Consider the following 20,819-nt stretch of genomic DNA (forward strand, 5'->3'; position numbering starts at 1 on the left):
TAAAATATTATTTGATATTTAGAGGAAACCCTTATATAAGGGAACTTTTCTTTTTAAGGGAACTTTATAATGTAAGATTTTACAATTAATTAGCCCTGTTTTATTTATTTGTACGTTTAAATTTGTGGCTTTTTTCGAATATGAGCTTTAGAGTCAAGACTGAATTTAAGTCCCATTCTTGATAATAATTACACAATTATATGACCTTGGACAGGTTACTTACTGCCTCTAAGCCTCATCATCTTTAAAAATAGGATTACAGGGGTGCCTGGATGGCTCAGTTGGTGAAGCGTGCGACTTCGGCTTAGGTCATGATCTCGCGGTTTGTGAGTTCAAGCCCCGTGTCGGGCTCTGTGCCGACAGCTCAGAGCCTGAAGCCTGCTTCGGATTCTGTGTCTCCCTCTCTCTCTGCCCCTCCCCTCGGAGCTCATGCTCTGTCTCTCTCTGTCTCAAAAATAAATAAAACATCAAAAAAAAATTTTTTTTTCACTGTTTTCCTCTGCAGTATTTTATTTTATTTTCTTTTATTTTTTATTTATTTATTTATTTTTTTTTTTAATTTTTTAATATATGAAATTTACTGTCAAATTGGTTTCCATACAACACCCAGTGCTCATCCCAAAAGGTGCCCTCCTCAATACCCATCACCCACCCTGCCCTCCCTCCCACCCCCCATCAGCCCTCACTTTGTTCTCAGTTTTTTAACAGTCTCTTATGCTTTGGCTCTCTCCCACTCTAACCTCTTTTTTTTTTTTTTTTTCCTTCCCCTCCCCCATGGGTTTCTGTTACGTTTCTCAGGATCCACATAAGAGTGAAACCATATGGTATCTGTCTTTCTCTGTATGGCTTATTTCACTTAGCATCACACTCTCCAGTTCCATCCACGTTGCTACAAAAGGCCATATTTCATTTTTTCTCATTGCCACGTAGTATTCCATTGTGTATATAAACCACAATTTCTTTATCCATTCATCAGTTGATGGACATTTAGGCTCTTTCCATAATTTGGCTATTGTTGAGAGTGCTGCTACAAACATTGGGGTACAAGTGCCCCTATGCATCAGTGTGGAGGTTCCTCAGAAAAAAAAATTTTAATAGGATTACAAAGAATATGGGGTGAATTAAAGAAGACAGTGCACATAAAGGGCTTAGCATCGTGCTTGATAAAGAGTTGGTGCTGTCAGATGTTAGTATTTTTCAGTAAGCTAGACTGTCCTGGAAATGTCCTTCTAATGATATTATAAACCTTGAGAGTGAAATAGAATTACATACATGACATTTTAGATATAAATTTCCATTTACGTTTGGGTGGAGTTGTTTTTACAAAGATTCCTCGGTTTCTGAACTAAACTTTTGCTTTTTCTGGGAAAGGTAAAATTTTTCTTTAGTTTTCTTTCACTAGTAAAATTGTTACAGTATTAAGTACAATATTAATTCAATGGACAATTGAATATATTCCTAATTCATTTTCATCTGAAGTGTGGCCTTAATTCAACTATTCAAAATTTTAAACTTCATCACTTTTTGGGAATCAGATCTATTCTTTGGTCAGTGTTTTATTTCAGTAAAAATCAGTAACAGCTGCAGTAAACTTTACCCATTTACTTTTTAATGAAATGGTCATTTAGTAGTACACTCAATTTATTTTAATAACTATCTGCTGTCTGCCTTCATGATATAAATGAAAAAAATGAACTCTAAGCAGTTTGTGATAGAATGTTCTCTTTGGACATTACTGACATTTTATTTACTTCTGTGTTTTCAGTGCTTAAAAATAATGCTTTGGTAAAAGTGTGATTTAAATACCATGAACTTTATAAACACTAATCCTTGGTTTCCAGAATGCCCTAATACATTGTGCATTCATTTTGCTTTAACCAAAAAAATAAAGAAGATGCCTACAAACATTAATGGAGTTTCCAGCCCACAGGGAATAATAGGGACCAGAGTAATAACCCTCCTGCCTAAAGCCACCCAAAAAGAGCAGACATAAACACGAAACAACAGTTTTCACAATCCTGGGCATTAAGCAGTGAAGGAAAGTAATCCCCAAGAGACAAGAAACAAAGAAGTACCCCAGCTTTAATGCCTTGATAGAGGTTTCAGAGCATGGCATAGGGGGAAGGTACTGAGGCGGAGTCTGAACAACTTCCCATGTAGAGGAGACAGAACCAAGAGTCTGGGAAGACCAAGTAAGTTAAGAGTTCTTAGAAGACAGTACCAGAGAGGAGAGAGCTGTATATAGAGAGAACCCTGGTCCTCTGAGAGTACTCAGTAGAGTATTATCGAGCACATGCATGTGGATAAACTCTCCGGCCTGGGAAAGAACCATCTGAAAGGAGGGGAGAATTAGAGGGAATTGTGCCTGGTCCCAGGGCCAGAAATAAGTGCCCGTTCTCAACAGCCAAGCTAAAAAAGTTTATAATTCATGAATGTGTTAGTTTCCCAGAGCTGCTATAACAAATCACCACAAACTTGGTGGCCAAAAACAACATAAATTTATTCTCTCACACTTTGGGAAGTCAAAAATCTGAAATGATTTTCACTAAGCCAACATCAAGGTGTAGAGAGGGTCATTTTTCTTTTGAGTGTCGGACTCTTTTTTATTTTTTTAATTTTTTTTAATGTTTATTTTATTTATTTTTTGAGAGAGAGAGACATAGCGTGCTAGCAGGTGAGGGGCAGAGAGAGAGACACACACACACAGAATTTGAAACAGGCTCCACGTTCTGAGTTGTCAACACAGAGCCCAACATGGGGCTTGAGCTCACAAACCGAGAGATCTTGACCTGAGCCAAAGTCAGACACTTAACCTACTCAGCCACCGCGGTGCCCCTAGGATTAGAACCTGATATTTTAGATGGCCATTATATTCAGACTACTTCAGTGAACAATTAGGTAGAGTACTCAGGACGGTCCAGGCTCATTATTTGAAGAATAATTAGCCTTAAAATAATCACTGCTTGAGACCTGCCTAACAAATCATAAAAGGAAAACCCAAAAGGATCGAAATGTTTCCTAGTATCCCAGAATGAAGCTGAAGATGACTTAGAGAAATGAAAGATATCTAGTACTTAACAAGATAAAAATCAAAAGGTCTGGCATCCCGTCAAATCAATAAGAAAATATCCACAATGAGAAGAAGAATCGATCTTTAAAAGAAACCAAACCAGAACTGACACAAACATTAGAATTAGTACAGAAGGGCATCAAACCAGTTATAATATTTCACATATTCAAAAAGTTAAGTGGAAACATGGAAGGTACAAAAGACCAAAATCAATCTTCTAGAGATGAAAACTGTAGTTTTTGAGATGAAAAATATACTGGTTGGGATTAACAACAGGTTAGACAATGCAGAAGAAAAGATTAAGTAACTTGAAAACATAGCAGTAGAAAAAACAACTGAGTGTTTAATTTTTTTTTTTTTTTTTTGCATTTATTTTTGAGAGACAGAGTAAGTGCGCGAGCAGGGGAGGGGAAGAGAGAGAAGGAGACACAGAATCCGAAGCAACCTCCAGGCTTTGAGCAAGCAGTCAGCACAGAGCCCGACGCCGGGCTCAAACCCACAAACCATGAGATCATGACCTGAGCCGAAGTCACACACTTAATCGACTGAGCCACCCAGGTGCCCCAAAGCAACTGAGTGTTTAAACTTGACAAATTTGTAGCACTAAACCACTTATATTAAAAAAAAAAAAAAAAAAAAAAAACATCAAATTAGTGACCTCAGTTTCCACTATAAGAAACTAGAAAGGAAAAGCAACTTAAACCCAAAGTAAGCACAAGAAAGAAAATAATAAATATCCAAGTGGAAAATAGTAAACAGAAATAGAAACAAGGAAACAGTAGAAAAACATCAATAAAACTAAAACTTGATCTCTGAAACCAATAAAATTGATCTCAGGCCAGTCGATTATTAAGAGAGAAGTTACAAATTACCAGTGTCAAGAATGAGAGAAGTGGCATTACTATATTCTACAAATATTAAAATGGGTAATATGCCAATTAACTCAAAAACTTAGATGAAACGGACAAATTCCTAGAGAGACACAAATTACCAAAGATCACTAAAAAAAAAAAAAAAAAAAATAGATAACCTGAAGAATATCTATTGGAATAATTGAGAAGAAAATTGCAGGCCCAGATGGCTTCACTAGTGATTTCTGTCAACATTTTTAGGAGGAAAAAATACCAGTTCTACACAAAACTCAAAACTCAAAGTGGAAAAATCCTTCCATACTCATTCTAGAAGCTACAATTAACATGATATGAAAAATAGATATACATTACAAGAAAATTCTATATAGACCAATATACTTCACAAATACAGGTTTAAAAATTCTAAACAAAATTTTAACAAATTGAATCCAACAGTATTTCGAAGGATAATTCTGGTCATAATTCATCATGACCAAGTGGGATTTATCCCAGGAATGTAAAATTGTCTTTAACATTTGTAAATCAATCGGTGTAATTTCATCATATTAGTAAGCTAGCAGCAATTGACAAAATCCAACATCCATGTCTTAATTAAAAGAAGAAAAACCTCAGCAAAGAAGGAATAAAAGGGAGCTTAAAGGACGTCTAGGGAAAATCTACAGCTAACATATTTAGTGATGAGATACTGAATTATTTTTTCTTAAAATCAGGAGCTAGAAAAGGATGCTCACTCTCAAAACGTCTATTCATTGTTGTATTTAAGGTTCTAGCCAGTGCATTCAGGCCAGAAAAAGAAAGAAAAGGCATCTCAGTTGGAAAGGAAAAGTAAGCCTGCTGTTACTCATAGATGACATGATCATCTATCTAGAAAATCTATCCAAAAGCCTACTAGAAATAATGAATGAGTTTGACAGGGATGCAGGGTATGAGATCAATATGCAAAAAAAAAAAAAATTCTATACTAGCAATGGGCATTGGGAAATTGACATTTAAAAAGCACCATCTATAATAGCAACAAAAAATATGAACTACATTGGGATAAATCTGACAAAAAATATCAAAGACCTGTACATTGAAGATCACAAAACACTGAAAGAAATTTTTAATGACATGAATAAATTGAAATATGTACTTTGTTCATAGGTCAGAAAATTCAATATTGTTAAAATACCAGTTTTCCCAAAATTGATCTATATTGAGGCAATCTCAAACAAAATACCAGTAGGATTTTTTTTTATAAGAATTGATAAGTTTATTCTAAAATCCCTATAGAGATTCATGGGACCTAGAATAGGCAAAACAACTCTGAAAAAGAATAAAGTTGAAGGACTTATACCACCTGGTTTTAGGAGTTATAATGCTACGGTGATAAAAAGAACATGATACTGACATCAAATTAGATAAATGGATCAATGTAACAGAATATAGAGTTTAGAAATAAACCCTCATATATATGGACAATTGATTTTTGATGAAGGCAATACACCTGAGAAAGGAGTACCTTTCCAACAAATTATGCTGGAAAAATTGGAAATTAAAATAAAAAAAAAAAGAACTTTAATTCGTGCCTCACAATATATATAGCATTTGATTCAAAATGAATCATAGACTTACATGTAAATCCTAAAACCATACAACTTTTAGAAGGAATATAAGAGAAGATTTTTGTTAACTTGGGTTAGGCAAAGATTTCTTAGCTATAACACCAGACTCACTGCCCATAAAAGAACAAATTGACAACTTCAACAAAATGTAAAACTTCTGCTCTTTAATGACATTTAAGAAATAAAAAGATAAGCCACAAGCTGGAAGAAAGCCTTGACAAAACATATATCCATAAGGGACTTAAATCCAGAATATGTAAAAGATTCTGTAAAAGTCCTCAGAAAGTAGATAAAACAACCCAATAAAAACATGGGCAAAGTATTTGAACAGATGCTTCACCATGAAAAGATGTTCAATATTCTTAGGCCTTACAGAACTGCAAATTATAACCACAATGAGACACCATTAAACACTTACTAGAAAGGCTGTAAAAAGAATACCATGCCACGTTTTCACAAGGATGTAAAAGGTCTACACTGCTTCAGTACACCCACTTTGGAAGACAGCTTAGAAGTTTCTTAAAAAGTTAAACATTCATAAACCAAAGACCCAGCCATTCTACTCTTAGTTTTTTAACTCAAGAGAAAAGGAAATTATATTCATAGCTATTTTATTTGTACTAGCCAAAAAACCAGAAACTACCCAAGTGTCCATCGACAGATGAATGAAAAATCAAATTATAGTATATCCATACAGTAGAATACAACTCCACAATAAAAAAAGTGAACTGTTGATAACACTATTATGAATGAATCTAACAATAGTTAATTTACTGTTACTAGATGTAGAAAGATATCATAGGAAATACAAACCTAATTCAGATTTCACCAGCATCACTAGAAATTAAAATTAATCATTCTAAATAGTAAATTTAATCATAGGTAAATCCTTACTTTTTTTAATAATTGTTTTTAAGTTCATTTATTTATTTTGAGAGAGACAGAACATGAGCAGGGGAGGAGCAGAGAGAGAGAGAAACAGAGAGAATCTCAAGCAGGCTCTGCAGGGTCAGCACGGAGACTGACAAGGGGCCTTGAACTCACAAAACTGAGATCATGACCTGACCTAAGCCAAAATCAAGAGTCAAGTTCAACCGACTGAACCACCCAGCTTCCCCAGTAAAATCCTTATTTAAGCACAAGCAAAAAATCTACAGACACTATTTAATAGTTTTGTAATATATACTTTTTTAATATCAGTGTTTCTCCCCAAATCTTAATACTGAGACTGCAGACTCTAAGAAATCCCTATTAACCTTCCTTTAAAGATAATCTATTCATATTGTTGATCTCTTGATAAGTAATTTCTGTATTTTATAATTTGTTTCATCTTTAATTGTGTGAAAGGAGTTTTTTCTCTAATTTTAGTGTTTATATCATTGAGTGTCTACTCTTGGCCCTTTATATGTTGTTCATTATCTTTAATCTTGATAACATTCCTGAGGTTAAGTGTTATTATCTTTTCTTTTTAAAGTTGGGGAAACGAGTTCTTTGAGAGATTGATTTGCATAAGATTCCTCTGTGAGTAAAAGGCAGAGATGAGAATCAAACCCAAGTCTGTGTGGTTCCAAAGTTTATGCTGGTTCCAGTCATTTCTCCACTATAAGTGATTCTTCATTTATAGCTATAATCTGTTTTTTTTTTATATTTCTTACTTTATATTTATCAAATTGTAAGCTTATTAAACACCAAATAAATTCAGAATTCTAAACCATGATTTTAAAATAAACTTTAAAATGCATATCTTTATACTGTCACTCATTATATGTCATATTACTCTTGATTTAGCATAAAAGACACTCAAATGGTAGCTGTTTGCCATTTTTTGTTGTATCAATTTAATAAATATAGTTTAAATGGGAATCTGTATAGCACAGTATAAAAATGATTGGAAATCACCTTTGTTATATCATCTAATATAAATTTGAATTAAATAATCATTATCAGTTTCTACGGTGAGTTTTAACAAGTTTGTTTTATGGACTAAAGGAAATTTTACATTCCAGTTTTACTCCACTTTGTAGAAATTTGGAGGAAAGAAAACTAAAATGTATAGGTTTCAATCCACTTCAACATTGTAGGTGAAACTGTGTTATATAGTGTTAACAATTCTCTCTTCCGTTTATAATCTGGTTGGAGAGGCAGTATTAATATGAATATGTTTAAAAGTAAAGTCTTTGGACATTCATCATTAACTTTCTTAGCCCAGCCCTAAGGAAATCAAAAAATACATACTTCATTTTCAACTATAATAATGTAAAATCAGATACAGCAGAACTCCTACCTGGAACCAATAATGTACTTGTCTTTTTTATCATAGCCACTTCTCATCAGTGGGCAGAAGTGCAGCCTCCAAAGTTCACTATAGTTTTATTTTGCTTCTAAAGCTTCCCGGAGCTGCCTTATATAATGTTGCTGCTTTCCTTCTTTTATAGAACTTCCTCTTCCCTCTCTATGTATTTATCTACAAAATCATTAATATGTCAGCAACCTTTCTTGTCTCCTGAGGTAGTTTCACCATTTCTGTGCTCTGAAGAGTAGTGACAGTAATTTCAGACAAGGCAGAAAGAAGCCTTTCAATCTCCCTACCAGAATTCTGAAGTTCCAGGTGTATGTTGGCATAATTCTTTTCCTGGGCTATATTTATGAAAACAGAAGTTGATGTATCTTTCTAAGTTATTAATTTTCTGACTCAGCTGAAAGTGATAATTCCAAAATCATGTATTATCATTACACTAAACTTCTCATCTTCCTAGTAGCTTTTCTTCTTTCTAATGTAGGAAGACCTAATTATTAATCCAGTTATCAATTCTTGATATTAAGAATTAAGGGATAATGCTGTCATAAAGATTGGAATCCTCTTACAGTTTAAGCAGGAATATCATCTTTGCTTGAAGTATGATGAAGATAATTGAGACAAAGTAGCAAACAGCAAGTTCATTTTAGTCAATTTAGTTTTAACTGTTTGATTAAGTCGGTATGTACTAGATCTGATCACTTGAAATATGCTCATTAATTGTTTCTGAATCTCAACAGGTAATGTTATAAGCTTAAGTTGAAGAATTTGCAGTGATGGTTTTGTGAATTATAGTTTCGTCTCCCTGTAACTTTACCAATTACAATTTGTTTTGATTTTAAAGGAGATGTTGGGCGAACTCTTCACTCCTGTAGAAACACCTGAAGCACCAAACAGGGGATTCTTTAAAGGCTTATTTGGAGGTGGTGCACAATCTCTTGATAGAGAAGAACTGTGTAAGTTGACTGATTTAATTTGGATATTATATCTTTAAAACTGAAGCATTCAAGCCATGTAGGCTTTTCTTACATGCATAAATTATGTTCACCTTTTTCTCTTTGTCACAACAATTAATATATCCATGTTTTTAGCAAAAGGACATTTTTTTTTTGGTCATTCTAACCAGTATCAGGGGAATATATTGCTCAGGGAACCAAGATCAGAATAGGTTCGGGTGGTTAAAAATGAGTATTCACAACTTAATGAATAATTTAGAAAGTGTTTTATTTTCATTAAATATGATCTTTTATTATTTCAATTCTATTATTAACTTCATTTGGTGACCTTAACTTTGAAAAAGTGTTTTACCTAAACATTTATCTTAGGAAACCTCTAGTACTATTCTCATTGCAGTAAAAAGTTACTTAAAATAGCAAAATCTCGTTCATTTACTACCTTCCACATAATTGGCACAGAGTAGAAATTGGTCCTTGAATGAGCTAATGAATCCTTGAATGTTTGACCTTTCTTTCAAATAGCTGTTATCTATCCTTATTTTTTTTCCTTTTATTCTCTTTCTGTTTTGGAAAGATACGTTAGAATTTTCCTTTCGTGTTTGCTTGACTAATTAGAAAAACTATAAGATTAAATATCATTAAGTTGCAGTGCAGTGCAATTTAACTTTCAGGACTTGTCCAGATGATTGATCAATCATCTTGGTGCTGGGAATCAGTCAGTTTTAGTTCACTGTGAAAAATGAAGACTGTTCTTCAAGCTATGGGCAGCTGATAATTTGGAATAACAGTCTCACCAAGGATAATTGATAGAGTAACACAAAATTTTAAAAATGTATTTTTTAAAATTCTTTAAAATATCAAAGAGCTAATGGTATAGTAAAGAACACTATTCATAGGGAAGGATGGGAACCCAGAGTGCTGAGCCTAAAAAACTGAAGCCAATCTTCCTCTGGAGTGCTTTGCTAATCTGAAGCAGGAGGCTGAGATACTAAACTGTGTTCATATGAGCTAGGCAGGCTCCTAGAACAGGCAAGGATGGGATCTTTTTTTTTTTTTTTTCCTTTTTTTACAGTTTTTACTTTCAATTTTTTTAATTCAAATTTTAGTTAATATATAGTGCAGCATCAGTTTCAGAAGTAGAATTCAGTGGGCGCTTGGGTGGCTCAGTCAGTAGAGAGTCTGATTCTTGATTTCAGCTCAAGTCATGCTCTCACAGTTTCGTGGGTTCAAGCCCCACATCGAGTTCTGCACTGGCAGCACAGAGCCTGCTTGAGTTTCTCCCTCACTCTCTCCCCTCCCCTGCTCACAGTCTGTCTCCCTCAAAATAAATAAATTTTTAAAAAATAAAAAATAAAAGAATTCAGTGATTCATCACTTACATACAACACCCTCTGCTCATCACAACTGTCTTCCTTAATACCCATCACCCATCTAGCCCATCTCCCACCCACGTCCCTCCATCAACTCTCAGTTTGTTTTCTGTCCTTAAGAGTCCCTTGTGGTTTTTTTTTTCCCTTTCTTCTCTTCCCCTCTTTCCCATATATTCAGCTGTTTTGTTTCACATCAGTAAAAATTATATATTTGTCTTTCTCTGAAAGATTTATTTCACTTAGTATAATACATTCTAGTTCCATCCAAATCATTGCAAATGGCAAGATTTCATTCTTTTTGATGACTGGGTAATATTATATATATATGTATATATATATATATATATATATATATATATATACATATGTATATATATACACATATGTACACATGTATATATATACACATATGTATATATACACACATGTGTATATATGTACATATATGTACACATGTATATATATATACACACATATGTATATATATATATATATACACATGTGTATATATATGTATACACACACACACACACACCATGTCTTCTTTATCCATTCATCAGTCAATGGACATTTGGGCTGTCTCCATAGTTTGGCTATTGTTGATAATGCTGCTATATAAACATTAGGGTTCATGTGCCCCTTCAAATCTATTTTTGTATCCTTTGGGTAAATACATAATAGTGCAATTGCTAGATTGTACAGTAGTTCTGTTTTTAGTTTTTTTGAGGAACCTCCACACTGTTCTCCAGAGTGGTTGCACCAGTTTGTATTCCCACCAGCAGTGCAAGAGGATGAGGATGTGGAGAAAGGGGAATCAACACCTGTTGCTTCTTGTGTGATTCATTTTAGTCATTCTGACAGATGTGAGGTGGTATCTCATCATGGTTTTGGTTTCTATTTCTCTGATTATGAGTGATATTGAGCATCTTTTCATGTGTCTGTTAGCCATCTGGATGTCTTCTTTGGAAAAGTGTCTATTCATGTCTTCTGCCCATATCTTAACTGGGTTACTTGTTTTTTGGTTGTTGATTTTGATAAGTTCTTTATAGATTTTGGATACTAATACTTCATAGATACGTTGTTTGCAAACATTTCCTGTTCTGTAGGCTGCCTTTTAGTTTTGTTGATTGTTTCTTCACTGTGCAGAAGCTTTTTATCTTGATGAAGTCCTCATAGGTCATGTTTGCTTTCATTTCCCTTGCCTTCAGCGACATGTCTAGTAAAAAGTGCTATGGCCTAGGTGAAAGAGGTTGCTGCCTGTGTTACTCTCTAGATTTTGATTGTTTCCTGGCTTACATTTAGGTCTTTCATCCATTTTAAATTTATTTTTGTGTATGTAAGAGAAAGTGATCTAGTTTCATTCTTCTGCATGTTGCTGTCCAGTGTTCTCAGCACCATTTGTTGAAGAGACTATCTTTTTTCCATTGGATATTCTTTCCTGCTTTGTCAAAGATGAGTTGATTATATAGTTGTGGGTCCATTTGTGGGTTTTGTTTTCTGTTACATTGATCTATGTGTCTGTTTTTGTGCTAGTACCATATTGTCTTGATGACTACAGCTTAGTAACATAGCCTGAAATCTAGAATTGTGATGCCTCCAGTTTTGTTTTTCTTTTTGAGGATTGCTTTGGTTATTTGGGGTCTTTTGTGGTTCCATACAAATTCTAGGATTGTTTGATCTAGCTCTGCAATAAATGCTGGTGGTATTTTGATAGGGATTGCTTTAAATGTGTAGATTGATTTCAGTAGTATAGACATTTTAACAGTGTTCTTCCAATCCATGAGCATGGAATGCTTTTTCATTTCTTTGTGTTCTTTTCAGTTTCTTTCATAAGTCTTCTATAGTTTTCAGAGTACAGATCTTTTACCTCTTTAGTTAGGTTTATTCCTAGGTATCTTGCTGTTTTTGTGCAATTGTAAATGGAATTGATTCCTTTATTTATTTTTCTGTTGTTTCATTATTGGTGTATAGAAATGCAACAGATTACTGCACATTGATTTTACATCCTGCAACTTTGCTGAATTCATGTACTAGTTCTAGCAATTTTTTGGTGGAGTCTTTTGGGATTTCTACATAGAATGTCATGTCATCTGTAAATAGTGAAAGTTTAACTGCTTCCTTGCCAGTTTTTATGCCCTTTATTTCTTTTTATTGTCTGATTACTGAGACTAAGACTTTCAATACTATGTTAAATAAATAGTAATGGTGAGAGTGGGCATCCTTGTCTTATTCCTGTCTATAGGGGAAAGGCTCTTAGTTTTTCCCCATTGAGGATGATATTAGCTATGGGTCTTTCATATATGGCATTTGTGATGTTGAGGTATGTTCCATCAGTTCCTACTTTGTTGAGAGTTTTTATCAAGAACTGATGCTGTATTTTGTCAAACACTTTCTGCATCTATTGGCAGGATTATATGGCTCTTATCCTTTCTTTTATTAATGTGGTATATCAAATTGATTGATTTGTGGATATTGAACCAACCCTGCAGCCCAGGAGTAAATCCCTTTTGATCACAATGAATTAGTCTTTAATGTACTGTTGAATTTGATTTGCTAATACCTTGTTGAGAATCTTTGCATCCAGTTTCATCAGAGATATTGGCCTGTAATTTTCCTTTTTAATGGAATCTGGTTTTGGAATCAAAATAATTCTGGCTTCATAGAATGAGTTTGGAAGCTTTCCTTCCATTTCTATTTTTTGGAACAGTTTAAGAAGAATAGGTGTTAACTCTTCTTTAAATGTCTGGTAGAATTCCCTTGGGAAGACCACTTGGCTCAGGATTCTTGTTTGTTGGGAGATTTTTGATTACTGATTCAGTTTCTTTGCTGGTTATGGATCTGTTCAAATTTTCTATTTCTTCCTGTTTCAGTTTTGGTTATTTGTGAGTTTCCAAATTCCAAAAAAAAAAATGGAATTTGTCCATTTTTTCCCAGATTGCACAGTTTGTTGGAATATAATTTTTCATAGTATTCCCTTATTATAATTGTTTATATTTCTGTGGTGTTGGTTGTGATCTCTTTTCATCCATGATTTTATCTACTTGGGTTCTTTCTCTTTTCTTTTTGATAAGTCTGGCTAGGGGTTTATCAATTTTGTTTATTCTTTCAAAGAACCAACTCTTAAGTTTCTTTGATCTGTTTTACTGGTTTTGTTTCTGTCATTTATTTCTGCTGTAATTTTGTTTATTTCCCTTCTGCTGGCTTTCGGCTTCATTTGCTGTTTCTTTTCTGTCTCCTCTAGGTGTAAGGTTAGATTGTGTATTTGGGACCTTTCTTGCTTCTTGAGATAGGCCTGAATTGCAGTATAGTTTTCTGTTAGGACTGCCTTTGCTTCATCTCAGAGGATTTGAACTGTTGTGTTTTCATTTTCATTTGCTTCCATGTATATTTTTATTTCTTCTTTAATTTCCTGGTTAACCCAATCATTCATTCTTTAGTAGGATGTTCTTTAACCTCTATGTATGTGAAGACATTCCAAATTTTTTTTTGTGGTTGATTTCACGTTTCATAGCATTGTGATCTGAAAATATGCATGGTATGATCTCGATCTTTTTGTACGTGTTGAGGGCTTATTTGTGACCCAGTATGTGATCTATTCTGGAGAATGTTCCTTGTGCACTCGAGAAGAATGTGTATTCTGCTGCTTTAGGATGAAATGTCTGAATCTATCTGTTCAGTCCATCTGGTTTAATCTTGTTACAGTCTTTATTGTAAAATCTAGTTTGTCTGATACAAGGATGGCTACTCTGACTTTCTTTTGACATTCATTAGCATGATAGATGGTTCTCTATCCCCTCATTTTCAATCTATAGGTGTCTTTAAGTCTAAAATGAGTCTCCTGTAACCAGCATATAGATGGATCTTGTTTTGTTTTGTTTTTCCATTCTAATACCTATGTCTTTTAATTAGAGCATTTAGTCCATTTACATTCAAAGTGATTATTGAAAGATATGAATTTAGTGCCATTATGTTGCCTGTAGAGTTGATGTTTCTGGTGATTTCTCTGGTCATTTGTAGCCTTTGTTGCTTTGGTCTTTTTTTTTTTTTTTTTTTTTTTTTTTTTTCTTCTCCACTCTAAGAGTACCCCTTAAAATTTCTTGCAGGGCTGGTTTAGTGGTCACAAACTCCTTTAGTTTTGTCTGGGAAAGCATCTCTCCTTCTATTCTAAATGACAGCCTTGCTAGATAAAGGATTCTTGGCTGCATATTTTTCCTATTCAGCACATTGAATATTTCCTGCCACTCCCTTCTGGCCTGCAAAGTTTCAACGGACAGGTTTGTTTCTGGCCTTATGTGTCCACCCTTGTAGGTTAAGGACCTTTTGTCCCTAGCTGCTGTCAGAATTCCCTCTGTATCTTTGTATTTTGCAAGTTTCACTGTGATATGTCATGGTGTTGACCTGTTGTTCTGTTTTGTTTTGTTTAAGGTGAGTCGTCTGTGCCTCTTGGACTTGGATGTCTGTTTCCTTCCCTAGATTAGGGAAGTTCTCAGCTAAGATTTGCTCAAATAAACCTGCCCTTTTTCTCGCTCTTCTTCTTCTGGGACTCCTATAATACAAATACTGTTTCACTCTGTGGAATAACTAAGTTCCCTAAGTCTCCCCTTGTGATCTAATAGTTTTCTTTCCCTCTTCCTTTCAGTATCATTATTTTCCATAATTTTATCACCTATCCTCTCCTCTGCTTCTTCAGTCCTCATCATGACTCTATGGAGTAGGTTTTGCATCTCAGTTACAGCATTTTTCTTTCAGCCTGACTAGCTTTTAGGTCTTTGATCTCTGTAGCAAGGATTTCTCTTGTGTCTTCTGTGCTTTTTTCAAGCCCACTAGTAGTGTTATGACTGTTGTTCTAAATTCTTGTTCAGATATATTGCTTATCTCTGTTTTGAGTAAGTCCCTGGCTGTGATTTCTTCTCAACATTTCTTTTGGGAAGAATTTCTCCATCTTGTCATTTTGGCTTAGTTTCTGTCTTTTGCATGTTTTGAAAGTATGTTATGTTACCTGTATCTGAGAGTAATGCTGTATTATAAAGGGGTCATATACTGTCCAGGGCCTAGCATTTCAGGAAGTTTTTCTGGTATATGCTGTGTGCACTCTGCTGTTGTGTTTTGGCTGCTCTTTCCCACTGGTCAGTCCTCTATAGTACTCCTCCTTACCTGCAGTGGGGAGTACTTGGGCCTTTAACTAGGTGTGCTTTGATTTGTTTGTTAAAGTAAGCCTGAAAAATAAGGGGGGGAAAGCCTGATCCCAAAAAGGAAAGGAAGAGGAATGGGAAAAAAAAACAGATAATGAAAAAATTATAAGCCTGATTCCAAAGAAAAAGAAGTGAAAAAAGGAAGAAAAAGAAAAAAAGAAAAAAAAAAAAAAGAAGACTGATCCAATTAAAAAAGAGAAAAGGAAATGGAAAAAAGCAAACAAAAAACTATAAGCCTGATTCCAAAAGAAAAAAAAAAGAAGAAGAAAAAAAAAAAAAAGTAAGCCTGGTCCTGTTTTCATCAGATCTGCAGATGTTGTATTGAAGCACCTCATTTTCAGTGCACTTGGTACAGGGGGGTGCTGTCTGTGCTGGTCTCCTGGAGGAGAGGCCTGCTGCATTGATTGGCTCAGAATCACTGTCTTGCCCCAGTAAATGAACAGTGGCCAGGCACAGGGGGTTGGGGTCTGGTGTAAACTGGTCCCACCTCCACTGGTGGCCACTGTGTTGCTCTCTGATGTCCCACTGAGTTGGTGTTTTGGGGATAATGACACCACCCAGTCTCTTGTCCCCAGATAGGGGATCTCACACTCTCTGCTGTTCAGGCAACCCTCACAGAATAGCAAGGGCAGTCAGCTCGCCCTGCACCACCGCTGTCCTGCATTATTCTTTGGCACACACCTGGGATTCAAAACTCAAAATCCTAAAGGATCTGGCACTGCAGCCTCTCCATGCTGCATCTGATGTCCCTTGTCTCCGAAAGACAATCCCATGCCTGCACAGTGCACGGAATCTATGGTGCGGCACCACTAAAAGCAGCAACAAGGTTATATGCCCTCTGGGTGTACCTCTGTCCCCTGCTGATGAAAAGGCCTTTTGCTGGTGCCTACAGGTCTTTTGTCCTTGGAGAAGCAATATAACCTCTTCCAAAAGTAGTCCAAGAAGGGGACTGTTCTCTCTCCCAGTGCGCCCAGCTCAGGAGATCCCTACACCACGCTGTGTACTCCGGGGCCAGCTCCCTCCTTCTCCCTGGGAACGTGGACCACAACTCTGCTCTGGAGAAAGTTGCACACTTCAAAAACCTCAGAGTGTGAGCTCCGTGTGCTGTTTGCAAAAACAAACAAACAAACAAACAAAAACCTGTGACACTCCTTCCCCAGTCCATGGTCCAGAATGGTTTTCCTCTCGTGCAAACCCAGTGTCACACTGTCTCAACCCCTCTCTCTTTCTCTCCCTTCTGTCTTCCATGGAAAGGATTCCTCCATGCACCACCATTTTTCTCTCCCCCAATTCACTTCCACGCACCTGCCACACTGTCTCCCTCCAGCCATGGAGATCCTTCTGCCAGTTCATAGATCAATTTCTTGGGTATTCCAGGTGATCTGACTCAGTACAGCTGTGTTTGAGGGACAAGGAAAGCTCAGGGCGCCCCTACTTCTCTGCCATCTTCACTCCTCTCAAGACTGGGGATCTTACTAAACAACTTCTCTTTGCAAGGAACCAAAGGCCACAGCTTAAGACTAAAGGTGAGCTGGAAATAAATTAGCCCTCCTACACACAGACAGATTAGCTTTAAATTATCTGAGTGTACCAGAAAACTTTCGACCTTATTTAAGTATTTTTTCAGACTGCTCAAGTGCTCAACATCTGGCAAAAGCAAATGAAAATGTTCTCTAATGGAAGGTTACATATTGCAAATCCTCAAATTATTTCTAGAAATAATTTTCAAATACGTCATCCAAGTTAACCAGCAACGCTAGTGACCAACACCGTGAACAATGAAACAGAAAAAGCAGAAACAGAATCACAGGTACTTCAAATATTATAATCATCAGACACAAACTATAAAATAGTTATGTATATTATGTTTGTAAGCATAAGTACCATGCCTGAACATTTTATCAGATAACTGAAAATTATAAAAATCAGCACAACAAATGTATAAACTAAAATGAAATTCTAGAACTGAAAGATTCAAAAACAGAAATTAAAAGCTGAGTAGATAAATTTAACCACAAGTTTTACACAACTGAAGAGAGAATTACATAGCTTGAAAATAGGCAAAATAAATGATCCAGAATGTAGCACAGAGAAACCAAAAAGATGTAAAATACAAACAAGATAAAAGAAATAGAAGTTGCAGTGAGAAGTTCTAACAAGTGTTTAGACTTCTCAAGAAAGAAAGAGGAAAGAATGTGAAGAAGAAGCAATATATAAAGACATATGGTTGGAAATCTCTCATAATTGATAGACGATACCAATTCACACAGTCAAAAAACCTAATGAATTCCAAGGATATTTTTTAAAAAATTCACAGCTATATATGTCACATGAAAATAGAGTATATCAAAGACAAAAAAGAAAATATTTGAGGTGGCTAGAAGAAAATGAGGTATCCTTTAACAAGCTATATACTGATTTCTCAACAGCCAAAGATAATGGGATGATCTTCTGTATGTTGACAGAAGACAGTACTTAATGTAGATTTCTATACTCAAAGAAAATAGCCTTCAGGAATGAGACATTTTTAGGGGAATAAATGAATAAGACTTGCCACCACACTAAAGGAAACTCTAAAGGCTGTACTAATCCTCCATGGAATGTCAGAGATGCAGGAAACAGTGTTTTGGAAAGAAAGTAATAAGTTCATGCATAAATATAATGAATATAATCTTTACAACTGTAAAGCAAAGTCTTATGTGTATACACATATACAAACACAAAGAAAAATAGTACACTCATAAAAAATACATAAATACACAAAAAATCATATAAAATCAAGAGAATCACAAAGAGTAATTGAATTTAAGGTGATCTGAGATGACACATTTTTAAAGAGATTTTTTAAGAGTATCTAACAGCTTTTAATAAGCTAAGGATGCATGTTATAATTTCTTTTTTTAATATTTATTTTGAAAGAGAGAGAGAGTATGTGTGTGTACAAGCAGGGGAGAGACAGAGATAGAGGGAGAGAAAGAATCCCAAGCAGGCTCCATGCCACCAGCACAGAGCCTGACACATCTTATGAACCGTGAGATCATGACTTGAGCCAAGGTCACGAGTCAGATGCTCAACCAAGTGAAGCCACACAGGCACCCCAATCTTTGCCTTTTAAATTAAGGGCATAATTACTATGGTTATTTATATTTAAGTCTGCCATACTTTATGTGTTTTCTATTTATCCCATCTGTTTTGTGCATTCATTGAGTGCACCTTATATATTTCTTTTAATATTTATTTATTTTTGAGAGACAGAGCATGAGTAGGGGAGGGGCAGAGACAGAGGGAGACGCAGAATCTGAAACAGGCTCCAGGCTCCGAGCTGTCAGCACAGAGCCTGATGCGGGGCTCAAACCCACGAACCGTGAGATCATGACCTCAGCCAAAGTTGGACGCTCAACCGACTGAGCCACTCAGGTGCCCCAAGAATCTTTTAATGCATGAACATAGTATATTTCTCCTTTTATTTGGGTCTTTAACTTCTTTCAACAAACTTCTGTAATTTTCTATTTTCCCTATAGAGGTCCTAAACATCTTCTGTTAAGATGTATATCTAAGTATTTGACCTTTTTTTTTTTTTTTTTTAAATATGATTGTGGTAGGTAGAATAATGTCCACCACTCCTCTCAAAGATGACCATAATCTAATTCCTGGAACCTGTGATTGTTACCTTACATAGGAAAAGGAAGTTTGTTGATATGATTAAGTTAAGGACCTAGAAATAGATTATCCAGGTAAACCCAATGTAATCACAAGCAAAGAGCTTTTCCTAGCTATGGGCAGAGAGAGAGATGTGGCTTCAGAAAAATAGATAAAACAAAGTTGCTATCTTTGATCCTTTAGGGCGATTACATCCTCTTATCCTTTGTTATCTTCTTTTTTTTTCTTTTCTTTTTTATTTTTATTTCTGATAGTGTTTACTTGTGCCTTCCTTTTTTCTTGCTCAGTTTCACCAGAAATTTATCAATTTTATTAGATTTTTAAAGAATCAACTTTTGGTTTGGTTGATTTTTTCTACTGTATATTTATTTACTAAGTCATTACTGTCTTATTATCCTCTATTTTCTTTGGTTTATTAAATGCTGTGTTTTCTATCTTTTTGAGACGGCTGTTCTGTTCACTCACTTTTATGTTTTCTTTTCCTAATAATATTGTATATATACTAATCAATATATACATTTTAAGTGTTTATTTATTTTTTGAAAGGGAGAGAATACAAGCAGGGGAGGGGCAGAGAGAGAAGGAGACACAGAATCTGAATCAGGCTCGAAGCTCTGAGCTATCAGCACAGAGCTTGACATGGGGCTTGAACTCATGAACTGCGAGATCATGACCTGAGCTGAAGTCGGACAATTAACTGACAGAGCCACCCAGGCACCCCTAAAAATATCAATATTACTTTAGATGCTTACCAATGATTATGAATTGACACATGGGTTATTCAAAACTGTATTAATTTTCAAACGTGGCATTTAAAATTAGCTTTGTTACTAATTACAAGCATAACTGTATTGTGATTAGGTCACAAACAATTAACTTCAGTCCTTTGAAATTTAATTTTTAAAAAACTGTCTAACACATGGTCAACTTAAAAAAAAACAAGTTTTTAAAATATAAGTTTCAAACATAAAGGAAAGTACAAAAACTGTATAATAAACATCCATATACTCATTATCTAATTTTGGTAATAGGTAACATTTTTTGACATATGAGTGTCTATATGTAAAATTTTTGAATATTTAAAATTCATTATAGACATTATGACATTTTACTCAAAATAATTCAGCATACATCTGTAATTTCTCTACAAATACATTTTATGACCATTCTTGTCTGTGCTTAAAAATCATGTATTCTGCAATGTTCTATATCTCTTCATTAGTTTTAATTTCATTAATTGTTTTGTTCATGCCTTCTATATCCTTTACTGACTTTACTGCTGTCTGCTTTTGTATCTCAATCAATAGGCATATTAGCAGTTCCCACTATGATTGGGAAATGGTCTCTCTCTTCTAGTAGTTATATGAATTTTTTTAAATATATATTTTTAGTGAAATTATAAGGTATGGGGCACCTGGGTGCCACTCACGCTCTGTCTCCCTGTCTCAAAAATAAATATTAAAAAAAAAAAAAAAAAGATTCAGTAAAAGACATCAATTCTCCCAAAACTGATGTATGTATACACACGCAAATATACACTTAATGAAGTCCTTATCAACACCCCCCCCCCAAATTTTGTAACTGATACTAAACTTTAGATGGAAATTCAAAGGGTTTTAGCTCTTCTTTTTAGCCTTGTACTAAAAGCTTTAACCAGGACAATTAGGTAAGAAAAGGAACTAAAGGGCATGCATATTGGAATGGAAGAAGCAAAAGTCTGTATTTGTAGATGACTAATCTTACAAATAGAGAATTTTAAGGAATCCATATATATATACACATATATATGTATATGTTAT

At 34.9% G+C, this 20,819-nt stretch overlaps 1 protein-coding gene across 7 annotated transcripts in view; it reads left to right on the forward strand.

Annotated features, from left to right (window-relative positions):
• STXBP5 (syntaxin binding protein 5) overlaps nt 1–20,819 on the forward strand; it is a 170,711-nt gene that overhangs the window by 140,611 nt on the left and 9,281 nt on the right. For all 7 annotated transcript variants that reach the window (XM_058735568.1, XM_058735570.1, XM_058735571.1 and 4 more), the window contains one exon: nt 8,687–8,798. In XM_058735568.1, coding sequence (XP_058591551.1) covers nt 8,687–8,798 — 112 coding nt within the window. The remainder of the gene's footprint in view (nt 1–8,686; nt 8,799–20,819) is intronic.

This window comes from Neofelis nebulosa, chromosome 6 (genome assembly GCF_028018385.1).
Source record: "Neofelis nebulosa isolate mNeoNeb1 chromosome 6, mNeoNeb1.pri, whole genome shotgun sequence".
NCBI lineage: Eukaryota > Metazoa > Chordata > Mammalia > Carnivora > Felidae > Neofelis > Neofelis nebulosa.